Here is a 25,379-nt window from a genome sequence, read left to right as displayed (position 1 = left end):
CCCCCTGCTCCCAGTATCAGCCTGTGTACCTTATACAGAGAGTATCCCCTAATATACAGTGTTCTTCCTAACTCCCCCCCTCTCCCAGTATCAGCCTGTGTACCTTATACAGAGAGTATCCCTAATATACAGTGTTCTTCCTAACTCCCTCTCCCTGCTCCCAGTATCAGCCTGTGTACCTTATACAGAGAGTATCCCTAATATACAGTGTTCTTCCTAACTCCCTCCCCCTGCTCCCAGTATCAGCCTGTGTACCTTATACAGAGAGTATCCCTAATATACAGTGTTCTTCCTAACTCCCTCCCCCTGCTCCCAGTATCAGCCTGTGTACCTTATACAGAGAGTATCCCTAATATACAGTGTTCTTCCTAACTCCCTCCCCCTGCTCCCAGTATCAGCCTGTGTACCTTATACAGAGAGCATCCCTAATATACAGTGTTCTTCCTAACTCCCCTCCCCCTGCTCCCAGTATCAGCCTGTGTTATACAGAGTGTCCCTAATATACAGTGTTCTACCTAACTCCCCCCCTGCTCCCAGTATCAGCCTGTGTACCTTATACAGAGAGCATCCCTAATATACAGTGTTCTTCCTAACTCCCTCCCCCTGCTCCCAGTATCAGCCTGTGTACCTTATACAGAGAGTATCCCTAATATACAGTGTTCTTCCTAACTCCCTCCCCCTGCTCCCAGTATCAGCCTGTGTACCTTATACAGAGAGTATCCCCTAATATACAGTGTTCTTCCTAACTCCCTCCCTGCTCCCAGTATCAGCCTGTGTACCTTATACAGAGAGTATCCCCTAATATACAGTGTTCTTCCTAACTCCCTCCCTGCTCCCAGTATCAGCCTGTGTACCTTATACAGAGAGTATCCCTAATATACAGTGTTCTTCCTAACTCCCCCCCCTGCTCCCAGTATCAGCCTGTGTACCTTATACAGAGAGTATCCCTAATATACAGTGTTCTTCCTAACTCCCTCCCCCTGCTCCCAGTATCAGTCTGTGTACCTTATACAGAGAGTATCCCTATTATACAGTGTTCTTCCTAACTCCCTCCCCCTGCTCCCAGTATCAGCCTGTGTACCTTATACAGAGAGTATCCCTAATATACAGTGTTCTTACTAACTCCCTCCCCCTGCTCCCAGTATCAGCCTGTGTACCTTATACAGAGAGTATCCCTAATATACAGTGTTCTACCTAACTCCCCCCCTGCTCCCAGTATCAGCCTGTGTATCTTATACAGAGAGTATCCCTAATATACAGTGTTCTTCCTAACTCCCCCCCCCTGCTCCCAGTATCAGCCTGTGTACCTTATACAGAGAGAATCCCTAATATACAGTGTTCTTCCTAACTCCCTCCCCCTGCTCCCAGTATCAGCCTGTGTACCTTATACAGAGAGTATCCCTAATATACAGTGTTCTTCCTAACTCCCTCCCCCTGCTCCCAGTATCAGCCTGTGTACCTTATACAGAGAGAGAATCCCTAATATACAGTGTTCTTCCTAACTCCCCTCCCCCTGCTCCCAGTATCAGCCTGTGTACCTTATACAGAGAGTATCCCTAATATACAGTGTTCTTCCTAACTCCCTCCCCCTGCTCCCAGTATCAGCCTGTGTACCTTATACAGAGAGTATCCCTAATATACAGTGTTCTTCCTAACTCCCTCCCCCTGCTCCTAGTATCAGCCTGTGTACCTTATACAGAGAGTATCCCTAATATACAGTGTTCTTCCTAACTCCACCCCCTGCTCCCAGTACCAGCCTGTGTACCTTATACAGAGAGTATCCCTAATATACAGTGTTCTTCCTAACTCCATCCCCCTGCTCCCAGTATCAGCCTGTGTACCTTATACAGAGAGTATCCCTAATATACAGTGTTCTTCCTAACTCCCTCCCCCTGTTCCCAGTATCAGCCTGTGTACCTTATACAGAGAGTATCCCTAATATACAGTGTTCTTCCTAACTCCCTCCCCCTGCTCCCAGTATCAGCCTGTGTACCTTATACAGAGAGAATCCCTAATATACGGTGTTCTTCCTAACTCCCCCCTGCTCCCAGTATCAGCATGTGTACCTTATACAGAGAGTATCCCTAATATACAGTGTTCTTCCTAACGCCCCTCCCCCTGCTCCCAGTACCAGTCTGTGTACCTTATACAGAGAGTATCCCTAATATACAGTGTTCTTCCCAGCTCCCTCCCCCCTGCTCCCAGTATCAGCCTGTGTACCTTATACAGAGAGTATCCCTAATATACAGTGTTCTTCCTAACTCCCTCCCCCTGCTCCCAGTATCAGCCTGTGTACCTTATACAGAGAGTATCCCTAATATACAGTGTTCTTCCTAACTCCCTCCCCCTGCTCCCAGTATCAGCCTGTGTACCTTATACAGAGAGTATCCCTAATATACAGTGTTCTTCCTAACTCCCTCCCCCTGCTCCCAGTATCAGCCTGTGTACCTTATACAGAGAGTATCCCTAATATACAGTGTTCTTCCTAACTCCCCCCCTGCTCCCAGTATCAGCCTGTGTACCTTATACAGAGAGTATCCCTAATATACAGTGTTCTTCCTAACCCCCCCCCTGCTCCCAGTATCAGCCTGTGTACCTTATACAGAGAGAATCCCTAATATACGGTGTTCTTCCTAACTCCCCCCCCTGCTCCCAGTATCAGCCTTTGTACCTTATACAGAGAGTATCCCTAATGTACAGTGTTCTTCCTAACTCCCCCCCTGCTCCCAGTATCAGCCTGTGTACCTTATACAGAGAGTATCCCTAATATACAGTGTTCTTCCTAACTCCCTCCCCCTGCTCCCAGTATCAGCCTGTGTACCTTATACAGAGAGTATCCCCTAATATACAGTGTTCTACCTAACTCCCTCCCCCTGCTCCCAGTATCAGCCTGTGTACCTTATACAGAGAGTATCCCTAATATACAGTGTTCTTCCTAACTCCCTCCCCCTGCTCCCAGTATCAGCCTGTGTACCTTATACAGAGAGTATCCCTAATATACAGTGTTCTTCCTAACTCCCTCCCCCTGCTCCCAGTATCAGCCTGTGTACCTTATACAGAGAGTATCCCTAATATACAGTGTTCTTCCTAACTCCCTCCCCCTGCTCCCAGTATCAGCCTGTGTACCTTATACAGAGAGTATCCCTAATATACAGTGTTCTTCCTAACTCCCTCCCTGCTCCCAGTATCAGCCTGTGTACCTTATACAGAGAGTATCCCTAATATACAGTGTTCTTCCTAACTCCCCCCCCTGCTCCCAGTATCAGCCTGTGTACCTTATACAGAGAGTATCCCTAATATACAGTGTTCTTCCTAACTCCCCCCCCTGCTCCCAGTATCAGCCTGTGTACCTTATACAGAGAGTATCCCTAATATACAGTGTTCTTCCTAACTCCCCCCCCTGCTCCCAGTATCAGCCTGTGTACCTTATACAGAGAGTATCCCTAATATACAGTGTTCTTCCTAACTCCCTCCCCCTGCTCCCAATATCAGTCTGTGTATCTTATACAGAGAGTATCCCCTAATATACAGTGTTCTTCCTAACTCCCTCCCCCTGCTCCCAGTATCAGTCTGTGTACCTTATACAGAGAGAATCCCTAATATACAGTGTTCTTCCTAACTCCCTCCCCCTGCTCCTAGTATCAGCCTGTGTACCTTATACAGAGAGTATCCCTAATATACAGTGTTCTTCCTAACTCCACCCCCCTGCTCCCAGTACCAGCCTGTGTACCTTATACAGAGAGTATCCCTAATTTACAGTGTTCTTCCTAACTCCATCCCCCTGCTCCCAGTATCAGCCTGTGTACCTTATACAGAGAGTATCCCTAATATACAGTGTTCTTCCTAACTCCCTCCCCCTGTTCCCAGTATCAGCCTGTGTACCTTATACAGAGAGTATCCCTAATATACAGTGTTCTTCCTAACTCCCTCCCCCTGCTCCCAGTATCAGCCTGTGTACCTTATACAGAGAGAATCCCTAATATACGGTGTTCTTCCTAACTCCCCCCTGCTCCCAGTATCAGCATGTGTACCTTATACAGAGAGTATCCCTAATATACAGTGTTCTTCCTAACGCCCCTCCCCCTGCTCCCAGTACCAGTCTGTGTACCTTATACAGAGAGTATCCCTAATATACAGTGTTCTTCCCAACTCCCTCCCCCCTGCTCCCAGTATCAGCCTGTGTACCTTATACAGAGAGTATCCCTAATATACAGTGTTCTTCCTAACTCCCTCCCCCTGCTCCCAGTATCAGCCTGTGTACCTTATACAGAGAGTATCCCTAATATACAGTGTTCTTCCTAACTCCCTCCCCCTGCTCCCAGTATCAGCCTGTGTACCTTATACAGAGAGTATCCCTAATATACAGTGTTCTTCCTAACTCCCTCCCCCTGCTCCCAGTATCAGCCTGTGTACCTTATACAGAGAGTATCCCTAATATACAGTGTTCTTCCTAACTCCCCCCCTGCTCCCAGTATCAGCCTGTGTACCTTATACAGAGAGTATCCCTAATATACAGTGTTCTTCCTAACCCCCCACCCCCTGCTCCCAGTATCAGCCTGTGTACCTTATACAGAGAGAATCCCTAATATACGGTGTTCTTCCTAACTCCCCCCCCTGCTCCCAGTATCAGCCTTTGTACCTTATACAGAGAGTATCCCTAATGTACAGTGTTCTTCCTAACTCCCCCCTGCTCCCAGTATCAGCCTGTGTACCTTATACAGAGAGTATCCCTAATATACAGTGTTCTTCCTAACTCCCTCCCCCTGCTCCCAGTATCAGCCTGTGTACCTTATACAGAGAGTATCCCCTAATATACAGTGTTCTACCTAACTCCCTCCCCCTGCTCCCAGTATCAGCCTGTGTACCTTATACAGAGAGTATCCCTAATATACAGTGTTCTTCCTAACTCCCTCCCCCTGCTCCCAGTATCAGCCTGTGTACCTTATACAGAGAGTATCCCTAATATACAGTGTTCTTCCTAACTCCCTCCCCCTGCTCCCAGTATCAGCCTGTGTACCTTATACAGAGAGTATCCCTAATATACAGTGTTCTTCCTAACTCCCTCCCCCTGCTCCCAGTATCAGCCTGTGTACCTTATACAGAGAGTATCCCTAATATACAGTGTTCTTCCTAACTCCCTCCCTGCTCCCAGTATCAGCCTGTGTACCTTATACAGAGAGTATCCCTAATATACAGTGTTCTTCCTAACTCCCCCCCCTGCTCCCAGTATCAGCCTGTGTACCTTATACAGAGAGTATCCCTAATATACAGTGTTCTTCCTAACTCCCCCCCTGCTCCCAGTATCAGCCTGTGTACCTTATACAGAGAGTATCCCTAATATACAGTGTTCTTCCTAACTCCCCCCCCTGCTCCCAGTATCAGCCTGTGTACCTTATACAGAGAGTATCCCTAATATACAGTGTTCTTCCTAACTCCCTCCCCCTGCTCCCAATATCAGTCTGTGTATCTTATACAGAGAGTATCCCCTAATATACAGTGTTCTTCCTAACTCCCTCCCCCTGCTCCCAGTATCAGTCTGTGTACCTTATACAGAGAGAATCCCTAATATACAGTGTTCTTCCTAACTCCCTCCCCCTGCTCCCAGTATCAGCCTGTGTACCTTATACAGAGAGTATCCCTAATATACAGTGTTCTTACTAACTCCCTCCCCCTGCTCCCAGTATCAGCCTGTGTACCTTATACAGAGAGTATCCCTAATATACAGTGTTCTTCCTAACTCCCTCCCCCTGCTCCCAGTATCAGCCTGTGTACCTTATACAGAGAGTATCCCTAATATACAGTGTTCTTACTAACTCCATCCCCCTGCTCCCAGTATCAGCCTGTGTACCTTATACAGAGAGTATCCCCTAATATACAGTGTTCTTCCTAACTCCCTCCCCCTGCTCCCAGTATCAGCCTGTGTACCTTATACAGAGAGTATCCCTAATATACAGTGTTCTTCCTAACTCCCTCCCCCTGCTCCCATTATCAGCCTGTGTACCTTATACAGAGAGTATCCCTAATATACAGTGTTCTTCCTAACTCCCCTCCCCTGCTCCCAGTATTAGCCTGTGTACCTTATACAGAGAGTATCCCTAATATACAGTGTTCTTCCTAACTCCCTCCCCCTGCTCCCAGTATCAGCCTGTGTACCTTATACAGAGAGTATCCCTAATATACAGTGTTCTTCCTAACTCCCCCCCCCCTGCTCCCAGTATCAGCCTGTGTACCTTATACAGAGAGTATCCCTAATATACAGTGTTCTTCCTAACTCCCTCCCCCTGCTCCCAGTATCAGCCTGTGTACCTTATACAGAGTATCCCTAATATACAGTGTTCTTCCTAACTCCCTCCCCCTGCTCCCAGTATCAGCCTGTGTACCTTATACAGAGAGTATCCCTAATATACAGTGTTCTTCCTAACTCCCTCCCCCTGCTCCCAGTATCAGCCTGTGTACCTTATACAGAGAGTATCCCTAATATACAGTGTTCTTCCTAACTCCCTCCCCCTGCTCCCAGTATCAGCCTGTGTACCTTATACAGAGTATCCCTAATATACAGTGTTCTTCCTAACTCCCTCCCCCTGCTCCCAGTATCAGCCTGTGTACCTTATACAGAGAGTATCCCTAATATACAGTGTTCTTTCTAACTCCCTCCCCCTGCTCCCAGTATCAGCCTGTGTACCTTATACAGAGAGTATCCCTAATATACAGTGTTCTTCCTAACTCCCTCCCCCTGTTCCCAGTATCAGCCTGTGTACCTTATACAGAGAGTATCCCTAATATACAGTGTTCTTCCTAACTCCCTCCCCCTGTTCCCAGTATCAGCCTGTGTACCTTATACAGAGAGTATCCCTAATATACAGTGTTCTTCCTAACTCCCCCCCCCTGCTCCCAGTATCAGCCTGTGTACCTTATACAGAGAGTATCCCTAATATACAGTGTTCTTCCTAACTCCCTCCCCCTGCTCCCAGTATCAGCCTGTGTACCTTATACAGAGAGTATCCCTAATATACAGTGTTCTTCCTAACTCCCTCCCCCTGCTCCCAGTATCAGCCTGTGTACCTTATACAGAGTATCCCTAATATACAGTGTTCTTCCTAACTCCCTCCCCCTGCTCCCAGTATCAGCCTGTGTACCTTATACAGAGAGTATCCCTAATATACAGTGTTCTTTCTAACTCCCTCCCCCTGCTCCCAGTATCAGCCTGTGTACCTTATACAGAGAGTATCCCTAATATACAGTGTTCTTCCTAACTCCCTCCCCCTGTTCCCAGTATCAGCCTGTGTACCTTATACAGAGAGTATCCCTAATATACAGTGTTCTTCCTAACTCCCTCCCCCTGTTCCCAGTATCAGCCTGTGTACCTTATACAGAGAGTATCCCTAATATACAGTGTTCTTTCTAACTCCCTCCCCCTGCTCCCAGTATCAGCCTGTGTACCTTATACAGAGAGTATCCCTAATATACAGTGTTCTTCCTAACTCCCTCCCCCTGTTCCCAGTATCAGCCTGTGTACCTTATACAGAGAGTATCCCTAATATACAGTGTTCTTCCTAACTCCCTCCCCCTGTTCCCAGTATCAGCATGTGTACCTTATACAGAGAGTATCCCTAATATACAGTGTTCTTCCTAACTCCCTCCCCCTGCTCCCAGTATCAGCCTGTGTACCTTATACAGAGTATCCCTAATATACAGTGTTCTTCCTAACTCCCTCCCCCTGCTCCCAGTATCAGCCTGTGTACCTTATACAGAGAGTATCCCTAATATACAGTGTTCTTTCTAACTCCCTCCCCCTGCTCCCAGTATCAGCCTGTGTACCTTATACAGAGAGTATCCCTAATATACAGTGTTCTTCCTAACTCCCTCCCCCTGTTCCCAGTATCAGCCTGTGTACCTTATACAGAGAGTATCCCTAATATACAGTGTTCTTCCTAACTCCCTCCCCCTGTTCCCAGTATCAGCCTGTGTACCTTATACAGAGAGTATCCCTAATATACAGTGTTCTTTCTAACTCCCTCCCCCTGCTCCCAGTATCAGCCTGTGTACCTTATACAGAGAGTATCCCTAATATACAGTGTTCTTCCTAACTCCACCCCCCTGCTCCCAGTACCAGCCTGTGTACCTTATACAGAGAGTATCCCTAATATACAGTGTTCTTCCTAACTCCACCCCCCTGCTCCCAGTATCAGCCTGTGTACCTTATACAGAGAGTATCCCTAATATACAGTGTTCTTCCTAACTCCCCCCCCCTGCTCCCAGTATTAGCCTGTGTACCTTATACAGAGAGTATCCCTAATATACAGTGTTCTTCCTAACTCCCTCCCCCTGCTCCCAGTATCAGCCTGTGTACCTTATACAGAGAGTATCCCTAATATACAGTGTTCTTCCTAACTCCCTCCCCCTGTTCCCAGTATCAGCCTGTGTACCTTATACAGAGAGTATCCCTAATATACAGTGTTCTTCCTAACTCCCTCCCCCTGTTCCCAGTATCAGCATGTGTACCTTATACAGAGAGTATCCCTAATATACAGTGTTCTTCCTAACTCCCTCCCCCTGCTCCCAGTATCAGCCTGTGTACCTTATACAGAGTATCCCTAATATACAGTGTTCTTCCTAACTCCCTCCCCCTGCTCCCAGTATCAGCCTGTGTACCTTATACAGAGAGTATCCCTAATATACAGTGTTCTTTCTAACTCCCTCCCCCTGCTCCCAGTATCAGCCTGTGTACCTTATACAGAGAGTATCCCTAATATACAGTGTTCTTCCTAACTCCCTCCCCCTGTTCCCAGTATCAGCCTGTGTACCTTATACAGAGAGTATCCCTAATATACAGTGTTCTTCCTAACTCCCTCCCCCTGTTCCCAGTATCAGCCTGTGTACCTTATACAGAGAGTATCCCTAATATACAGTGTTCTTTCTAACTCCCTCCCCCTGCTCCCAGTATCAGCCTGTGTACCTTATACAGAGAGTATCCCTAATATACAGTGTTCTTCCTAACTCCACCCCCCTGCTCCCAGTATCAGCCTGTGTACCTTATACAGAGAGTATCCCTAATATACAGTGTTCTTCCTAACTCCACCCCCCTGCTCCCAGTACCAGCCTGTGTACCTTATACAGAGAGTATCCCTAATATACAGTGTTCTTCCTAACTCCACCCCCCTGCTCCCAGTATCAGCCTGTGTACCTTATACAGAGAGTATCCCTAATATACAGTGTTCTTCCTAACTCCCCCCCCCTGCTCCCAGTATCAGCCTGTGTACCTTATACAGAGAGTATCCCTAATATACAGTGTTCTTCCTAACTCCCTCCCCCTGCTCCCAGTATCAGCCTGTGTACCTTATACAGAGAGTATCCCTAATATACAGTGTTCTTCCTAACTCCCTCCCCCTCCTCCCAGTATCACACAGACGCCATGTTGTTTCCGGTATGTGTGCGTTCCACCTGGACAGTAGCCAGCTTGTAATTGGTCGGAATTGGTAGTCAGGCAGCCAATGGGCGGCTAGAGGTGTCAGAGATCACGTGACGCAGCTGTCAGGTGGAGGGGGGCTGAGAAACAGACAGAGAGGCTGCTGGGACACAAGAGGAGCAGGCAGTGAGTGACCCCTGGCTTTATTATTATTATGATATTTCTATAGGTAGGTTTAGATATCAGTCATTTCTTTATACTCTGTAAGTCACTGCATAGCCCCTTATATCAGTTTATTATTCATTATATTTATATATCATTTATACCCCATTAATTTTTACCTTATACCCCATTATATATTACATTATACCCTGTATATCACCAGATATATAGACCGCTGTGTACCTAATTAGATATTCACCACTGTATGCACATAACTACATACACACCGCTGTCTCCACAGCTGCAGGCCCAGCCCGGTCTCCACAGCTACATACACACCGCTGTCTCCACAGCTGCATACACACCGCTGTCTCCACAGCTGCATACACACCGCGGTCTCCACAGCTACATACACACCGCTGTCTCCACAGCTGCATACACACCGCTGTCTCCACAGCTACATACACACCGCTGTCTCCACAGCTGCATACACACCGCTGTCTCCACAGCTGCATACACACCGCTGTCTCCACAGCTGCATACACACCGCTGTCTCCACAGCTGCATACACACCGCTGTCTCCACAGCTGCATACACACCGCTGTCTCCACAGCTGCATACACACCGCTGTCTCCACAGCTGCATACACACCGCTGTCTCCACAGCTGCATACACACCGCTGTCTCCACAGCTGCATACACACCGCTGTCTCCACAGCTGCATACACACCGCGGTCTCCACAGCTGCATACACACCGCGGTCTCCACAGCTGCATACACACCGCGGTCTCCACAGCTGCATACACACCGCGGTCTCCACAGCTGCATACACACCGCGGTCTCCACAGCTGCATACACACCGCGGTCTCCACAGCTGCATACACACCGCGGTCTCCACAGCTGCATACACACCGCGGTCTCCACAGCTGCATACACACCGCTGCCTCCACAGCTGCATACACACCGCTGCCTCCACAGCTGCATACACACCGCTGCCTCCACAGCTGCATACACACCGCGGCCTCCACAGCTGCATACACACCGCGGCCTCCACAGCTGCATACACACCGCGGCCTCCACAGCTGCATGCACACCGCGGCCTCCACAGCTGCATGCACACCGCGGCCTCCACAGCTGCATGCACACCGCGGCCTCCACAGCTGCATGCACACCGCTGTCTCCACAGCTGCATGCACACCGCTGTCTCCACAGCTGCATGCACACCGCGGTCTCCACAGCTGCATGCACACCACTGTATACACTACTAGATATACACAACTGCTTACACAATTACATATACACAGAGAGATGTGTGACAATATCCTACCTATGTGTGTCAGGTCTGTATAAATTTGCAAATTCAGCTGGATCTCTGCTTCGTTCTGTTTCTGGTTTAAGCAGAGAATTTAAAGAGTACCTGTCATTTCCCGGGATTTATACAATTCTGTTTACTAATCTAATATGTGTGTTTTTGTGAGCTCTGATAGATTAATGAATAGTAGAAATTCACAGATCTATCCTGTCACTTGGCGAGTCCATCCTGGGTCCCTGTCAACCATCGTTATAGATGTTTATATCGCCCCTTAACATAGATAATGGAATAAGATAAGCTCAAACAATGTCTCTGATCTTCTGGTTTTCATTTTGTGTCCCGGCTGTGCCAGCAATGAATGTGACGTCACTTGCTAAGTCTTTAATATACATTGTAACGATTAATACAAGTTATAATTATAATAATAGGCGATTTATGAATGTTTTACTGATTGGCTAGACAAGTGACGGTTCTGCTGGAAATGCCGTGGAATTGTGCAATGTGCCCCTGTGTCAGATTGCCATCTGGAGTGCCAAAACCTGCCTACCCATGCACATACGAACACCCCTGGCAGGTCTCGGCCAGCTGTACCCTTTTAATCAGCCATGCCCTTTGCTGCTCTTGACAGGTTCCCAGTGCTGCTATTTAATCTATTTACACAGCAGCGGACTCAGACTAGCTGGCAATCGATGCCAGGATAGAAACTGGCACGGGTCACTGGATGGAAATTCCTATTGTTTTCTTATAGAGGTTAAAGAGCATTGCTTGATATTAGTTTCTCTGTACAGTCACTCTTAGTATATCTACACAATATATAATCTCTTGCAAACTGCTTTAGTCTCTGATCATATTAACCCTTTTCATGTTGGCTGGCTGTGCATCATAGGGAAAGTAGTCTGCAGGTGGAGAATATAATGATAACTGTATCTTTTTTTTTTTTTTTTACGCTGAAGCAGGCTAGTCGCTCCAGAGATTGAACCTAATATATTATCTCTTCATTATATCTTCAAATCTTACATCTTTGGCCATTTGACTTTCACATTGATTAAATTAGATTTTCATGTTAAAGGATTACTTTAGCAAGTTTCCAATGCTATCGTGTTTCCCTTTACACGCTGGGCAGCGCTGGTGTCGCTGTGGCTGCTCCGCCTCCCTGGCTGACATTATCAAGGGACCCTGGTTATTTCCAAATATCGGACGGCACTTTACAGGCATTATATGGCTACTGAGCAGGGCATCCACAGCTTTCAACTCCATGCAAGCACAATTTTCCAATAATGGCAGCTGGCACGCTGGAAGGGCCAGATTATCACTGGCGCATAAACCAATCCTTTCTGATCTGATGCAGGAATTAGAGAAGAGGCGAAGTGGACGGGTGTCTGGGGACACAACTCTGGGGTTAAAATGTTTAAAGGATCACTATAGGGTCAGGAGCACATACATGTATACCTAGCCTCCCTGGGTCCCTCATGCCTCCATAAATATAGCAAAATTTTACTGTATTCAAGCCTGAAGCTGTAAATCTGCATGCTGTTAGACTCAGAAAAACAAGCAGACTGCTGACATCATCAGAAGTGGTAGCCTGATCCAATCACAATGCTTCCTCATAGTATTGGCTGAGACTGACAAAGAGGCAGATCAGGGGCAGAGCCAGCATGATTCAAACACAGCCCTGGCCAATCAGCATCTCCTCATAGAGATTAATTGAATCAATGAATCTCTATGAGGAAAGTTCAGTGTCTGCATGCAGAGGGAGGAGATACTGAATCACAGGATGCTGTGCACAGTGCTGCCCTGTGCTCTGCTGACAGCAGATCTGAGTGGATGGAAGCATATTATGCCTCCAACTCAGAAGTCCCTCTGGTGGCATTCTGAGTGACTGCAACGGGAGGTGTTCCTAGCTTTCAATGTAAACACTGTATTTTCTTAGAAAATGCAGTGTTTACATGAGAAAGGCTGCAGGGAGCTATAGTTCTCACCTGAACAACTTTATTAAGCTGAAGTTGTTCAGGTGACTATAGTGTCCCTTTAACTCCGAATGGTAAGAAGCCCCATAACGACTTCATTTAGTTGGAGTTTTTATCGGCGTGGGGGTTTACAGTGCTTTCCTAGTATTACGAGGTGTAAAGTACTCGCCAATCATTACCCATTCTGTCCGGGGTGAATTTCTTTCCTACCAGCCAGTAGCGTTTACAGGTGATCCTTGGGATACGCAGAAATGAATGGGAATTTTAATTTCATGGAGTTTTATTGGCTGAACTGATCCAGTCCATTTCTATCCCCAAAATAGAAAACCAGTCGAGTCTTTATTCACTTAACTGTGAATTGTGATGAGTTGACCACAAAGTTACAACATTTAGTCCAAAGTGGTCTAATTGAAGAATTTCTTCCAATCCGCTACTGTGGCTTTAATTTTGCAACGTTGTTGTTTCCTCACATTATGTTTAGCTCACAGTAACAGAACGGTGAGTGCTGCTGGTTTTAGTGTCTATATGTCGCTGTGTTTGACCCTAACTCGCTTCTAACCTCTTTCTGTCTCTGTTGCGCACTCTCTTCCTGCTCTCTGGCTACTAGCTCTGGATTTCATCTTACTGTTGTGTGGCCTGTAAGCTCCACTCATGTCGTCCCCCAGAGAGGTAGGTTACCTGTTCTAGTGTGGGTAGTGCCACTGTCACAGATCAGAATCCCCTTCTTTAATTTCCTATCCTGCACATACACATATCTGACCGTCATTTTGCCAATATCTGTCACCTAGGCACAGTTCAGTAAAAACCCTCTTATTGTATTGTTCATTGTCCGCTGTTTTTCTGTGTCCGTGGTGGTTTGACGTGTGGCTTGTTGAATTTAAACAGTTCTCTAGCTCTGTAGTTGCGTAATTTGTTTTCCGAGTACATTAATCTTTCAGGTTCCCTTTTTTTAATTTTTTGCACTGTCTTTTGTTCCATCGTGAGATAAAGGCTAATTTCTGCATTTTATTGCCTTATATATACTAACTAAACACAGCCTTGGTTTTCACAAACATTTGTAAAAAATAAATTGCACTCTAGAAAATAACGTAAATACAAAAAAATGTCCCTGCAACTTTGTACCTTTTATTATTCAAACATATCTTGCACATAACACTTAATTCGTCAGCTAAACTAGTGGCATTCAGTTTTAATGATCACTTACCTGAACAAGCGTTCACATCAGTTTTTATATTCCCCTCTACCAAAATCAAGGCAATGCAAATGATTTAAATGCACAAAAACATGAGAAATAAAACAAGCAAATAAGTATTTTTTTTTTTATTTTTTTTTTATATACTGTTTTTTGTTTACCTGTAGTGGTGATGGTGCTTGGAGTGTTCCTGTAAATTGCATACTTTATACACACAGCTAGCATCCTAACTTTAAAATAGGGGTTAGTTAGACTGCACAACTTCATGCTTCCAGTCCTGTACCCACATGGTGCCCCCCGCCCGCTGCACGCATGAAGGCTTGTATCTCACCATCTTTGGGAGATAGTCCTCCTGCTGTCAGAAGGAGCCAGGATCTCCCAGACCGATTATCTGACATTCTTATCTTTCCAGCCCTCTCTTCTCAGCTCTCTGTGGATTTCGTCCAAAGGGGAACCATTAATTCTTTACATAATTGAATAAAACATTTAAAGAAGAGATATATCAAATTTTTTTGTTTTTTATAAATGTCTGCTTGTAGCATATCTATAATATTTTGCTAATGTGATCATAATTGTCTTTTTGTTTTCTTAATGCAGATATGGCTGAAAATAACAGCTGCATGGAGGTAACATGTCTTGCATGTGTTATAACTTTATTATTGCAGGCTTGGGGCTTTATAATAGTGTCCAGTGTCCAGTAGCGTTTGGACAATGACTTGGATTTGAACTGGAGGTGAATACGTGTCAGAGAGTATATTATGGCAATTAGCCACTTTCATTCTAGGATAGTCAGTCTTTGTCCAAATACTTAGATTAGACCCAGACAGATCTAATTCATATCTATCTCACACTGTAAAGGTATCCAGACCCATGCTCAAGCTGCTCCATTATTGCTCTGGCCTTGTGTTTGTCGTCACTGTTGTTTGAGGGGTTAACTTTCTCTCAGAATTCAGGTTATTAATGTACTATCTTGTGGTATTTTCCTCCTTTCCTCTTCCAATTGCTGCCGATCAAATATCTGCACAGCATGATGCAGTTCCCTCGCCCCCCTCCCGTATAGCGCAGCCAAAATGGTGCTAAGTACTGAGCAGTTCTGGGTATTCTACTGGTTTTCACTGGTGCTCCTGCCTAGGATAACCTTTATAAATGATAAAGCACATGTAACATGTTTCATTGTTATTGAGGTGTAGGTTAGGTTACATTTAGTTCTAGTGTCATTGATGAATTTCATAAACATTTATTGAGTTTTGCACTTACTGACTGCTCTCTTCTCACTGTCTGACCGAACGGAACCTCTTTTGCAGCCGACATTTTCTATGGGCATAGACCTGCGTAACCGCGTACTCCAATTTGTGGAGGAACAGCTGCAGACTACAATGGTAAGACCAGGAACTGTGACTGGCGTGGGATGTTTGCTCCAATATTATACATCCTCTGCTTCCCAGGATGCTGTATCAATCCATGTCTGTTATTTAAAGAGGAGTTATCATGCAGTTAAGATGTTTTTTATTCCTTTACTGTAAAAGTTATTGGGGTTTTGTTTAACGGGGATCTGCCACATATTTTGCAGAGACCCATGAAAGTGACAGATTCGCAGGGTGCTGGGGGAAGGTATGTTTTACTTATCTGAAGCTATCCCTCAGAGCCACTGCTGTCCTCCACTTTCTGGTCCTTGACAGCTCCTGGCACCTAATTTTCCCAGAATCATGTCAGTGCTGTACTCTCGTGCTGAGAGATCTGCGTTCACCGAGATTGATGCCTGAATCCCACATCTGTCAGTGTAGCGACTGCTTGGGTTGGACAAACGTTATCGGTGGATCTTCACCTGTTGTCAACTTTTATTAACATCAGGCTTTGTCATTAGACACAGTAGTCCTCAGATTGTCCAACGCAGTCCAGATCAGTATTTCATAAAAAGGATATCTTTATCAAATACTGAGAAGTGACAGATCGGTTTTAATTTCTCCCCCTCCAGTGTGAGCTGCTGTGTTCCCTGAGTATTCTACAGACAGCAGTTACATTGTAATGTCCGTATCCCTTTAATGTAAGAGATATTGGGGAGTTTGGTTAATTGCCCCTCCAGTGTAAGCTGCTGTGTTCCCCCGAGTATTCTACAGACAGCAGTTACATTGTAATGTCCGTATCCCTTTAGTGTAAAAGATATTAGGGAGTTTGGTTAATTGCCCCCCCCCTGTGTGAGCTACTGTGTTCCCTGAGTATTCTACAGACAGCAGTTACATTGTAATGTCCGTATCCCTTTAGTGTAAAAGATATTGGGGGTTTGGTTAATTGCCCCCCTCCAGTGTGAGCTGCTGTGTTCCCTGTGTATTCTACAGGCAGCAGTTACATTGTAATGTCCGTATCCCCTTAGTGTAAAAGATATTGGGGGTTTGGTTCATTGCCCCCTCCAGTGTGAGCTGCTGGGTTCCCTGAGTATTGTACAGACAGCAGTTACATTGTAATGTCCGTATCCCTTTAGTGTAAAAGATATTAGGGAGTTTGGTTAATTGCACCCCCCCCCCCGTGTGAGCTACTGTGTTCCCTGAGTATTCTACAGACAGCAGTTACATTGTAATGTCCGTATCCCTTTAGTGTAAAAGATATTTTGGTTAATTGGTTAATTGCCCCCCCTCCAGTGTGAGCTGCTGTGTTCTGCTTTACAAAATACCAATTATTCATACACTGATCAAAATAATAAACGCAACAAATGCCCCCATTTTTCATGAGCTGAACTCAAAGATCTAAGACTTTTTCTATGTACCCAAAAGGCCTATTTCTCTCAAATATTGTTCACAAATCTGTGTTAGTGAGCACTTCTCCTTTGCCGAGATAATCCATCTACCTCACAGGTGTGGCATATCAAAATGCTGATTAGACAGCATGATTATTGCACAGGTGTGCCTTAGGCTGGCCACAATAAAAGACCACTCTAAAATGTGCAGTTTTACTGTAGTGGTGGGGTCCGAAACCAGTCCATATCTGGTGTGACCACCATTTGCCTCACACAGTGAAACACATCTCCTTCGCATAGAGTTCATAAGGTAGTTGATTGTGGCCTGTGGAATGTTGGTCCACTCCTCTTCAATGGTTGTGCGAAGTTGCTGGATATTGGCAGGACCTGGAACAAGCTGTCGTATACGCCGATCCAGAGCATTCCAAACATGCTCAATGGTTGACATGTCCGGTGAGTATGCTGGCCATGCAAGAATTGGGATGTTTTCAGCTTCCAGAAATTGTGTACAGATTCTTGCAACATGGGGCTGTGCGTTATCTTGCTGCAACATGAGGTGATGGTCGTGGATGAATGGCACAACAATGGGCCTCAGGATCTCATCACAGTATCTCTGTGCATTCAAAATGCCATCAATAAAATGCACCTGTGTTCGTTGTCCATAACATACGCCTGCCCATGCCATAACCTCACCGCCACCATCGGCCACTCGATCCACAACAGTGAGAACAGCAAACCCCTCACCCACACGACTCCATACACACTGTCTTCCATCTGCCCAGTACAGTGAAAACAGGGATTCATCCGTGAAGAGAACACCTCCCCAAAATGCCAGACGCCATCGAATGTGAGCATTTTCCCACTCAAGTTGGTGACGACGACGAACTGCAGTCAGGTCGAGACCCCGATGAGGATGACGAGCATGCAGATAAGCTCCCCTGAGACGGTTTCTGATAGTTTGTGCAGAAATTCTTTGGTTATGCAAACCGATTGTTGCAGCAGCTGTTCGGGTGGCTGGTCTCAGACGATCTTGGAGGTGAAGATGCTGGATGTGGAGGTCTGGGGCTGGTGTGGTTACACGTGGTCTGCGGTTGTGAGGCCGGTTGGATGTACTGCCAAATTCTCTGAAACGCCTGTGGAGACGGCTTATGGTAGAGAAATGAACATTCAATTCACGGGCAACAGCTCTGGTGGACATTCCTGCAGTCAGCATGCCAATTGCACGCTCGCTCAAAACTTGCGACATCTGTGGCATTGTGCTGTGTGATAAAACTGCACATTTTAGAGTGGCCTTTTATTGTGGCCATCCTAAGGCACACCTTTGCAATAATCATGCTGTCTAATCAGCATCTTGATATGCCACACCTGTGAGATGGATGGATTATTTCGGCAAAGGAGAAGTGCTCACTAACACAGATTTGTGAACAATTTTTGAAAGAAATAGGCCTTTTGTGTACATAGAAAAAGTCTTAGATCTTTGAGTTCAGCTCATGAAAAATGGGGGCAAAAACAAAAGTGTTGTGTTTATAATTTTGTTCAGTGTTTATAATACTTCTATTAAGTTAGAACATCCAATAGTAGACATCTAGTGGCATTTGGTTTGCTAGCAACTCGCAGTACTTGGTCAGACTTTGACCCATCGGATGGGGGAATCCTAAAATAATCTCTTTAAAAACAAGGCATATCATTTTAGCGATTATTCAAAAATTAAAAAAATAAGCACACACTTACACGGCAAACTAGGAGGGCCCACAACCACACAAAGAAAAGAACCGCCTAACACGTTTCAATCGGAAGGGTGCTGTCATCACAGAGCATGTGGTTTGTCAATCTGAATCTTCTCCTGCTTCCAGCCTGCCACTTTTCTGGAGGATTCTTATTTAATCCTTATTTTACTCTCACAGTTTGATCTTAGAGATTTTACAAGACACAAATAATGGCGTGTCTGATGTGTGGTACCCTCACAATGCCCCTGTGGAGCTTGGCATATCGATGGCTTACTTTGTTACAGCATAATGATTGGATCTAAACGATAACTCATGGAATTATGTGTGTATTTCTAACATTTATTTCCCCCCCTCCCCCCTTTGTGATCCTGAAGTTGACGGGAATATTCATCGGGGCTGTGGTGGCGATAGGCCTCATTGGGATCGTTGTGTTTGTCATCTACAGACGCTTCAGACAGTCCAGTAAGTCTATTTAACAAATCAATCGTCACTAATTCTATTATTAGTTAATTAAAGGGACACTGTAGGCATAGGCACTATAGCTATTTCATCTTATTGAATTAGTTATAATCCTCTGGCACTGTCCCTACATTCAGTGTTAAACCATTTTCAAGCAGTTTAAGATGGAATGAGGGTCCCTGGCTTCCCATAGTCTAGTCCCCACCAAGGTGTGGCTGAAGTAGAGATTACACACTTCTTTCTAGCCATACTGATTCATATCAGCAATTGGTGGTCAGCTGACAATCGCAGCCAAGCACAGCCATCCATTGTTGCTTGGGCTAACTCATCCTCAGCCCACGCGGCACAGATGGGTTGGGCTGCTGGGGACTCACGTTTAACATTATAACATTAAAAAATGTTTATTGTGGAATGGAAGAACCATGCCAGGGAACTCACGACACTATAACCACTTCTATGAGATGAAGCAGTTACAGTGCCTGTTTAATCATACAATTAATGCCATGTTTTTTTAGCAATGGAAGGTGGAAGGTGAAAGGAACAAAACCTAAAGCTGGAGAGATTGAAATTCAGGGGTAGTAGCTAAACATTTTCCTTTTCCTTAAGAAAGAGTTGTAGCTGCATGGAATAGCTTTCTTGTAATAGTGGTAGAAATGGCAAAAGTTCTGATATAGTGCAAGTCGAAACAAACAAACTTGGGAGAAGCCGCCCTGCCGCCCTGAGTGAGGATCTCAGTGACTGATAAACCCTGGACGGCTGATACTGCGCTCACTAGTTTTAAAGCATTACATGGGGTTCAGATGTTCTGTTTACCCAACTTAGCTTTACTTGCTTTTGAAATGGACTCTTCCATAAATTACACCTATGCTTGCATAAGATATTGAAAATGGGGTGAATCATAACTTTTGCTTAAAATCTGTTTCTGATGTGCACCTGTGCAGTTATTTGCCCACTTGTGCGCTGTATAGACCGTGCGTGACTCCAGATTCCTGCGTTTGGTAATGAGACAGAGTAGCCCATTGTCTATATAAATTCTCTGTGTATGTTGCTCATTCAGGATGGTATAAGGCTAGTTGGAGATCCCTTATCCAGGCCGATAAAGCCTAGCACAGCAGTAATGGCCAGCGACCTTTGTGCTTTAGGAGCGGCTATAATTAATATCTCTGTCCACAGATCCTCAGCCGCCCTATGAGAGTGCTACACATTCTAACTAATCAAATTAGAACACTTTCTTGGTCTACAATGTATGATTTCATTGTTTAGGTAACTGTTTAATATGAAACAACAATTGCTGCTATTGAGGAGTCTGTCTTTCAGTGGAGATATTGTCTGAATGGCTCTGGCTGTTTAAAGGGAAATATGGTTATCGATACAAACCCCAAATAAACACCAACAGGATGGAAAAACCATATAGCATCAACTAAACTATGTACCAAAATATTAAAGAAAATATATATTAAGTAAACCAATAAAACACTACAATTAATTAAAACAAACTGGAGAGACACTGCTATAGCGCCACTCGCCAAACAAGTAAGGATGACTAAGAGAAATTACATTTAAAACGAGAGTAATTGGTACGGACAGTAACCACGTCAAAAACCTTTAATGAATAACCAGAACAAATGAATACAAATATAATTTAAAGGATCACTATAGGGTCAGGAACACAAACATGTATTCCTGACCCTATAGTGTTAAAACCACCATCTAGCCTGCCTGGGCCTCTCATGCCTCCATAAATATAGCAAAATCTTACTGTATTCAAGCCTGAAGCTGTAGATCTGCATGCTGTTAGACTCAAAAAAGCAAGCAGTCTGCTGACATCATCAGAAGTGGTAGCCTGATCCAATCACAGTGCTTCCCCATAGGATTGGCTGAGACTGACAAGGAAGCAGATCAGGGGCAGAGCCAGCATGATTCAAACACAGCCCTAGCCAATCAGCATCTCCTCATAGAGATGAATTGAATCAATGAATCTCTATGAGGAAAGTTCAGTGTCTGCATGCAGAGGGAGGAGACACTGAATGTTTGGATGCATTTTAGGCAGCCATGACCCAGGAAGGATCTCTAACAGCCATCTGAGGAGTGGCCAGTGAAGTTATCACTAGGCTGTAATGTAAACACTGCATTTTCTCTGAAAAGACCGTGTTTACAGCAAAAAGCCTGAAGGGAATGATTCTACTCACCAGAACAAATTCAATAAGCTGTAGTTGTTCTGGTGACTATAATGTCCCTTTAAAACCGAAATATCACCAAGATACAAATGTATCTATAAACAACACACATTTAAAAAAAAAAAAAAAAAAAGTACGCTAACTTTTTTTATACTGCATTCATCTCCTTCCCGATTTATTTCATTTTAGGATATTTTGTGTTTTAGTGTTTGATCCCTATGGGCACTACGGTTCCTGTTTCCTATATAATGAAGTGTTCCTATGTACATATAGAATTTTTTTTGAAAAAAGCACAGGTTACACCGAATACCAAATAAAAGAGAAAATTGTCGAACTGGATATAGGTCACAACTCTTGCGTGTCCAATACCTTTGTTTCCAGTAGGATGGAGTTATGTCCATGGGTGCATACAATGAAACAGAGAATAAAAAGCAATGGTGCAGATTGATATAACTAAAGGGGCAACAGATAACGTGCACTTTGGGAATGCTCACTCACATTTTACAGAGTTTATAACCAGCTCTGGTTTTGGTAGCATGCAATGAGTTATATCCAACAGGTGAGTGCTTCTTGTGATTGATAGCCATTACGCCAATAGTGGGTAATGCACTCAAAAGAAAAATAGCAGGCAACTGTGTTATACTGTTGGTATACACATAGGTGTATACAAATACACAAAAATAAGTCCTGCGCTCAAACTCTCACTACTCCTGGGCGGCAGCAATGACTATAGTACACATCGGCTACAATACATTCAATAAAGATAATAGTTACTTGCCCACTTTCTCAAATCCCCGTGCTGATTTAAATAACTGCAGGTTTTTAGTGTCACTGCAATGGCCATTTAAGTGTAAGCTCACCTGCCACGTCAAGGCAAACCTCTTGGGTAAATCCTATGCTAATAATTCACCTCGATTCCCTATGTGCATAAGGATTTCAGGTAGTGTGCAGATAGCTCTCTTATTTGGTTTTTATTGTATGTATTGGGGCTGATGTGTACTATGGTCGTTGCTGACGCCCAGGCAGGGTCGTCTTTAACACAGGGCAGCTGCCCTGGGCCCAGTTACTCCTGGGGGCTCCCACAGAAGCTGCCCCATGGGCCATTCAGCTCGGAATGTATTTGAGCCCCATGAACCAGGCGGTGCAGCTGCACAGAAAGGAAGGAGTCCCACCGAATGGCCCATGCACTAAGGGCCACCTGGTGGGCATATGTCAGCGTGTCTGTCAGTGTATGTGTCAGTATGTATGTCAGTATACCTGTGAGTGTGTGTGTCTCAGTGTATGTGTCTGTGCCTGTCAGTGTATGTGTCCGTATGGCTGTCATTGTGTGTCTGTGTTAGTATGTCTGTCTGTTGGTGTGTGTGTGTGTCTGCGTGAGTCAGTATGGTTGTCAATGTGTGTGTGTGTGTGTGTGTGTGTGAGTATATGTGTCTGTGTCTGTCAGTATGTCTCTGTGTGTGTCAGCATGTCTGTCAATGTGTGTGTCAGTGTGTCTGAGAGAGTCAGTATATATATGTGTCAGTATATGAGCCAGTGTGTGTCAGTATATGTGTATGTGTCAGTATGTCTGTCAGTATGTGTGTCAATATCTCTGTGTATGTCTGTGTGTGTGTGTCAGTATGTCTGTCAGCATGTGTCTAAGTATCTGTTTGCTGTCATTGTGTGTCAGTGTGTCTGTATGTAGTCAGTGTGTGTATCTGTGTATCTGTGTGTGTCAGCATGTTTTTTAGAGTGTGTGTATCTGTGTGTGTGTTTGTGGGGCAATGTATGTGTATATGTGCATACATCTCCGCATTCAAACACTAACATAACAGCTTTAACACTTTATACAAGCACACTCCTTCATTGAAACAACAACAATACATACAAAACACATCTGTGTTAAACACCAAAATTACATATAAACACACCCTTGCATTCAAAAATCATCACTACTCATAAATGCATGCTTGCATTCAAACACCAACACCACATACAAACATACTCCTACATTCACACAAACATACTCCATACAAAAACATGCTTACATTCAAACACACAAACACTGCTCAGTGCTAAATACAAGCCTGCAAGCATGGGAAAATGTAGAGCCCCCGCTGTCAAAGCATTGTTGGAGCTGCACGACAGATGGCAACCTACCTTTTGGCCACCCTTGCGATAAGAGGCACAAAAAATTCTTGCACCAGGGCCCTCTCTACTTTAGTGCCATCACTGTGATGGAGTGTAATGTGTGATTGCATGCCAGTTAGCAGGAGCTGTGGGACAGGGTCAAGGAGGCCCAAGCTAATGCTTGCCCAGGGTCCATTTAATATTAAAGACAGGCCTGCGCCCAGGAGTAGTGGGAGTCTGAGCACAGGACTTATTTTTGTATATTTGTATTTGCTTTTGTATCACACAGTCATTTTAAAATGCTGCCGCCCATCCCACGTGTTCCCTATTGAGGGTTAATAAGTATGTAGGAGTTTAGAAAAATACCCCTCTCTGTCTTATTAGAGATTTTTGTAACCTGAAGCTGAATGCAACAAGGGGAATTGTTATCGTAGGACTCACCTAAGAGGTTTAACTTTACGTGGCTGGTGAGATTACACTTAAGTCATTACTATTATTTAGAAAGCTCCAACAAATTCCGTAGCGCTAAAAATGGCTAAATGGCCGTTGATGTGAAACTACAAACCTCCAGTTATTTAAATGTGCAGAGGGATATTGGATAGTGTGCAAGTAACTAATTTCTTTGTTTTTTTACTATACACATAACTGTAATGAATCAAAAATACACTCACAATGAAAGAGCCCACAAGCTCAACGTATCAAGTGTGGATATCCGTAGATTGGGGACTCCTTAATCACGACAATACATGTAACAGAAAGATAAACAATCGAGTGTTCTCTGTATAACTGTAAATGTTATAAAATAATGGAATTTCACTCACACTGTATTGAGCAGTTGGATCTGCTCAAGGTAGTCCGCTTTGGTGGTAGGATTCCCAACGAGGATTAGGGGGCTGTCGTTCCTCAGATAGATAACTTCTTAAAGTGCCAGGAATAAAGGCTGAAAATCATTTTACTTTTGCTTTTACTTTTAAAGTATTGTTTGATTTTCTTCCTGGTTTCTGGTGAAACTTTTGGTTTTATTTGAAAGTTTGTATTTATTTGTACTTGTTATTTAATAAAATAATAATTTTGATGTTAAATCCAAAATATTACTCCACATAAACATCAGTGACAAGACGGGCTAAATTATCGATATAAATTTTGTAACTTGTATTCACACCATGTCATATTACAATACCCAGGATTTTCTTCTTAAGAGTCTAATTCATAAAGATAAATTATCAATTTTAGGCAGTTTTATTTCGTTTTGTCACTCTGTAGAGGGGATATCTCATGATTTCTCTCCTTCTAGAGGGTATATGTATACATTTGTATTATGTGGCACTGTGCCAGGGGTGTGGGGGAGGGTGATGTGGGACCTGACACTGGAGACACGAGGAGGACAATAGAGGCACTGTGTCCAGGGGGCAAGGGGAAGGCAATAGATGCACTGTGTCCAGGGGGCAAGGGGAAGGCCATAGATGCATTGTGTCCAGGGGGCAAGGGGAAGGCAATATATGCACTGTGTCCAGGGGGCAAGGGGAAGGCAATATATGCACTGTGTCCAGGGGGCAAGGGGAAGGCAATAGATGCACGGTGTCCAGGAGGCAGGAGAATGGCGATGGGGCACTGTTTCAGGGGGCCAGAGTAGGCGATTGGGGCACTGGGCCTAAAGACATAAAAGGGATAGGATGGCATTGTGCCAGTAAACTGGAGGACGGCGATGAGGGCACTGTGCTTTGGTTCAGTAGTAGAAATGGGATGAATATCACCAGTTTGACCGGTATGTTATCTTTTCAGAACAACAGCAGTCGGAAGCCCATCGATACCGGTTCAGAAAAAGAGACAAAGTATTATTTTATGGACGAAAAATCATGAGAAAGGTATAAAATATTTGTTGTCTAGGTTGAAAAAAGACTAAAATCCATCAAGTTGAACACTAATGCCCATTCTTTAATGCTGTTAATCCAAAAGAAAGGGGAAAAAACAACAACAATTGTAACCATTTCTAGTTATGCCACAAAAAGGGGAAAAAATCTTTCTTCACTCCATAATGGCAATCCGATTTCTCCTTGGATCAGCAACCTGTTTACATACATATTAGTTATATCCTTCAATATTCTGTCTATGCAAAAAGGTATCCCAACCTTTATCTA

At 44.5% G+C, this 25,379-nt stretch overlaps 1 protein-coding gene across 3 annotated transcripts in view; it reads left to right on the top strand.

Moving 5' to 3' along the window:
• Nucleotides 1-9,533: 9,533 nt before the first annotated feature.
• The window catches only part of PNPLA7 (patatin like phospholipase domain containing 7), a 150,924-nt gene continuing 135,078 nt past the window's right edge, over nucleotides 9,534-25,379 (top strand). Inside the window, exons 1-6 of one of the 3 annotated variants that reach the window (XM_063433003.1) lie at nucleotides 9,554-9,592; nucleotides 13,454-13,515; nucleotides 14,636-14,664; nucleotides 15,343-15,417; nucleotides 18,871-18,958; nucleotides 25,024-25,106. In XM_063433003.1, coding sequence (XP_063289073.1) covers nucleotides 14,638-14,664; nucleotides 15,343-15,417; nucleotides 18,871-18,958; nucleotides 25,024-25,106 — 273 coding nt within the window. In that variant the 5' untranslated portion in view covers nucleotides 9,554-9,592; nucleotides 13,454-13,515; nucleotides 14,636-14,637. Of the gene's footprint in view, nucleotides 9,593-9,616; nucleotides 9,636-13,453; nucleotides 13,516-14,635; nucleotides 14,665-15,342; nucleotides 15,418-18,870; nucleotides 18,959-25,023; nucleotides 25,107-25,379 lie in introns of those variants that run through there. The other 2 variants (XM_063433004.1, XM_063433005.1) reach the window with 2 other exon arrangements.

The sequence above is a fragment of the Pelobates fuscus genome, chromosome 9, assembly GCF_036172605.1.
Source record: "Pelobates fuscus isolate aPelFus1 chromosome 9, aPelFus1.pri, whole genome shotgun sequence".
Lineage (NCBI taxonomy): Eukaryota > Metazoa > Chordata > Amphibia > Anura > Pelobatidae > Pelobates > Pelobates fuscus.
Note: the sequence above shows the minus strand (reverse complement) of the source record. Positions and strands in the feature narration are given on the sequence as shown.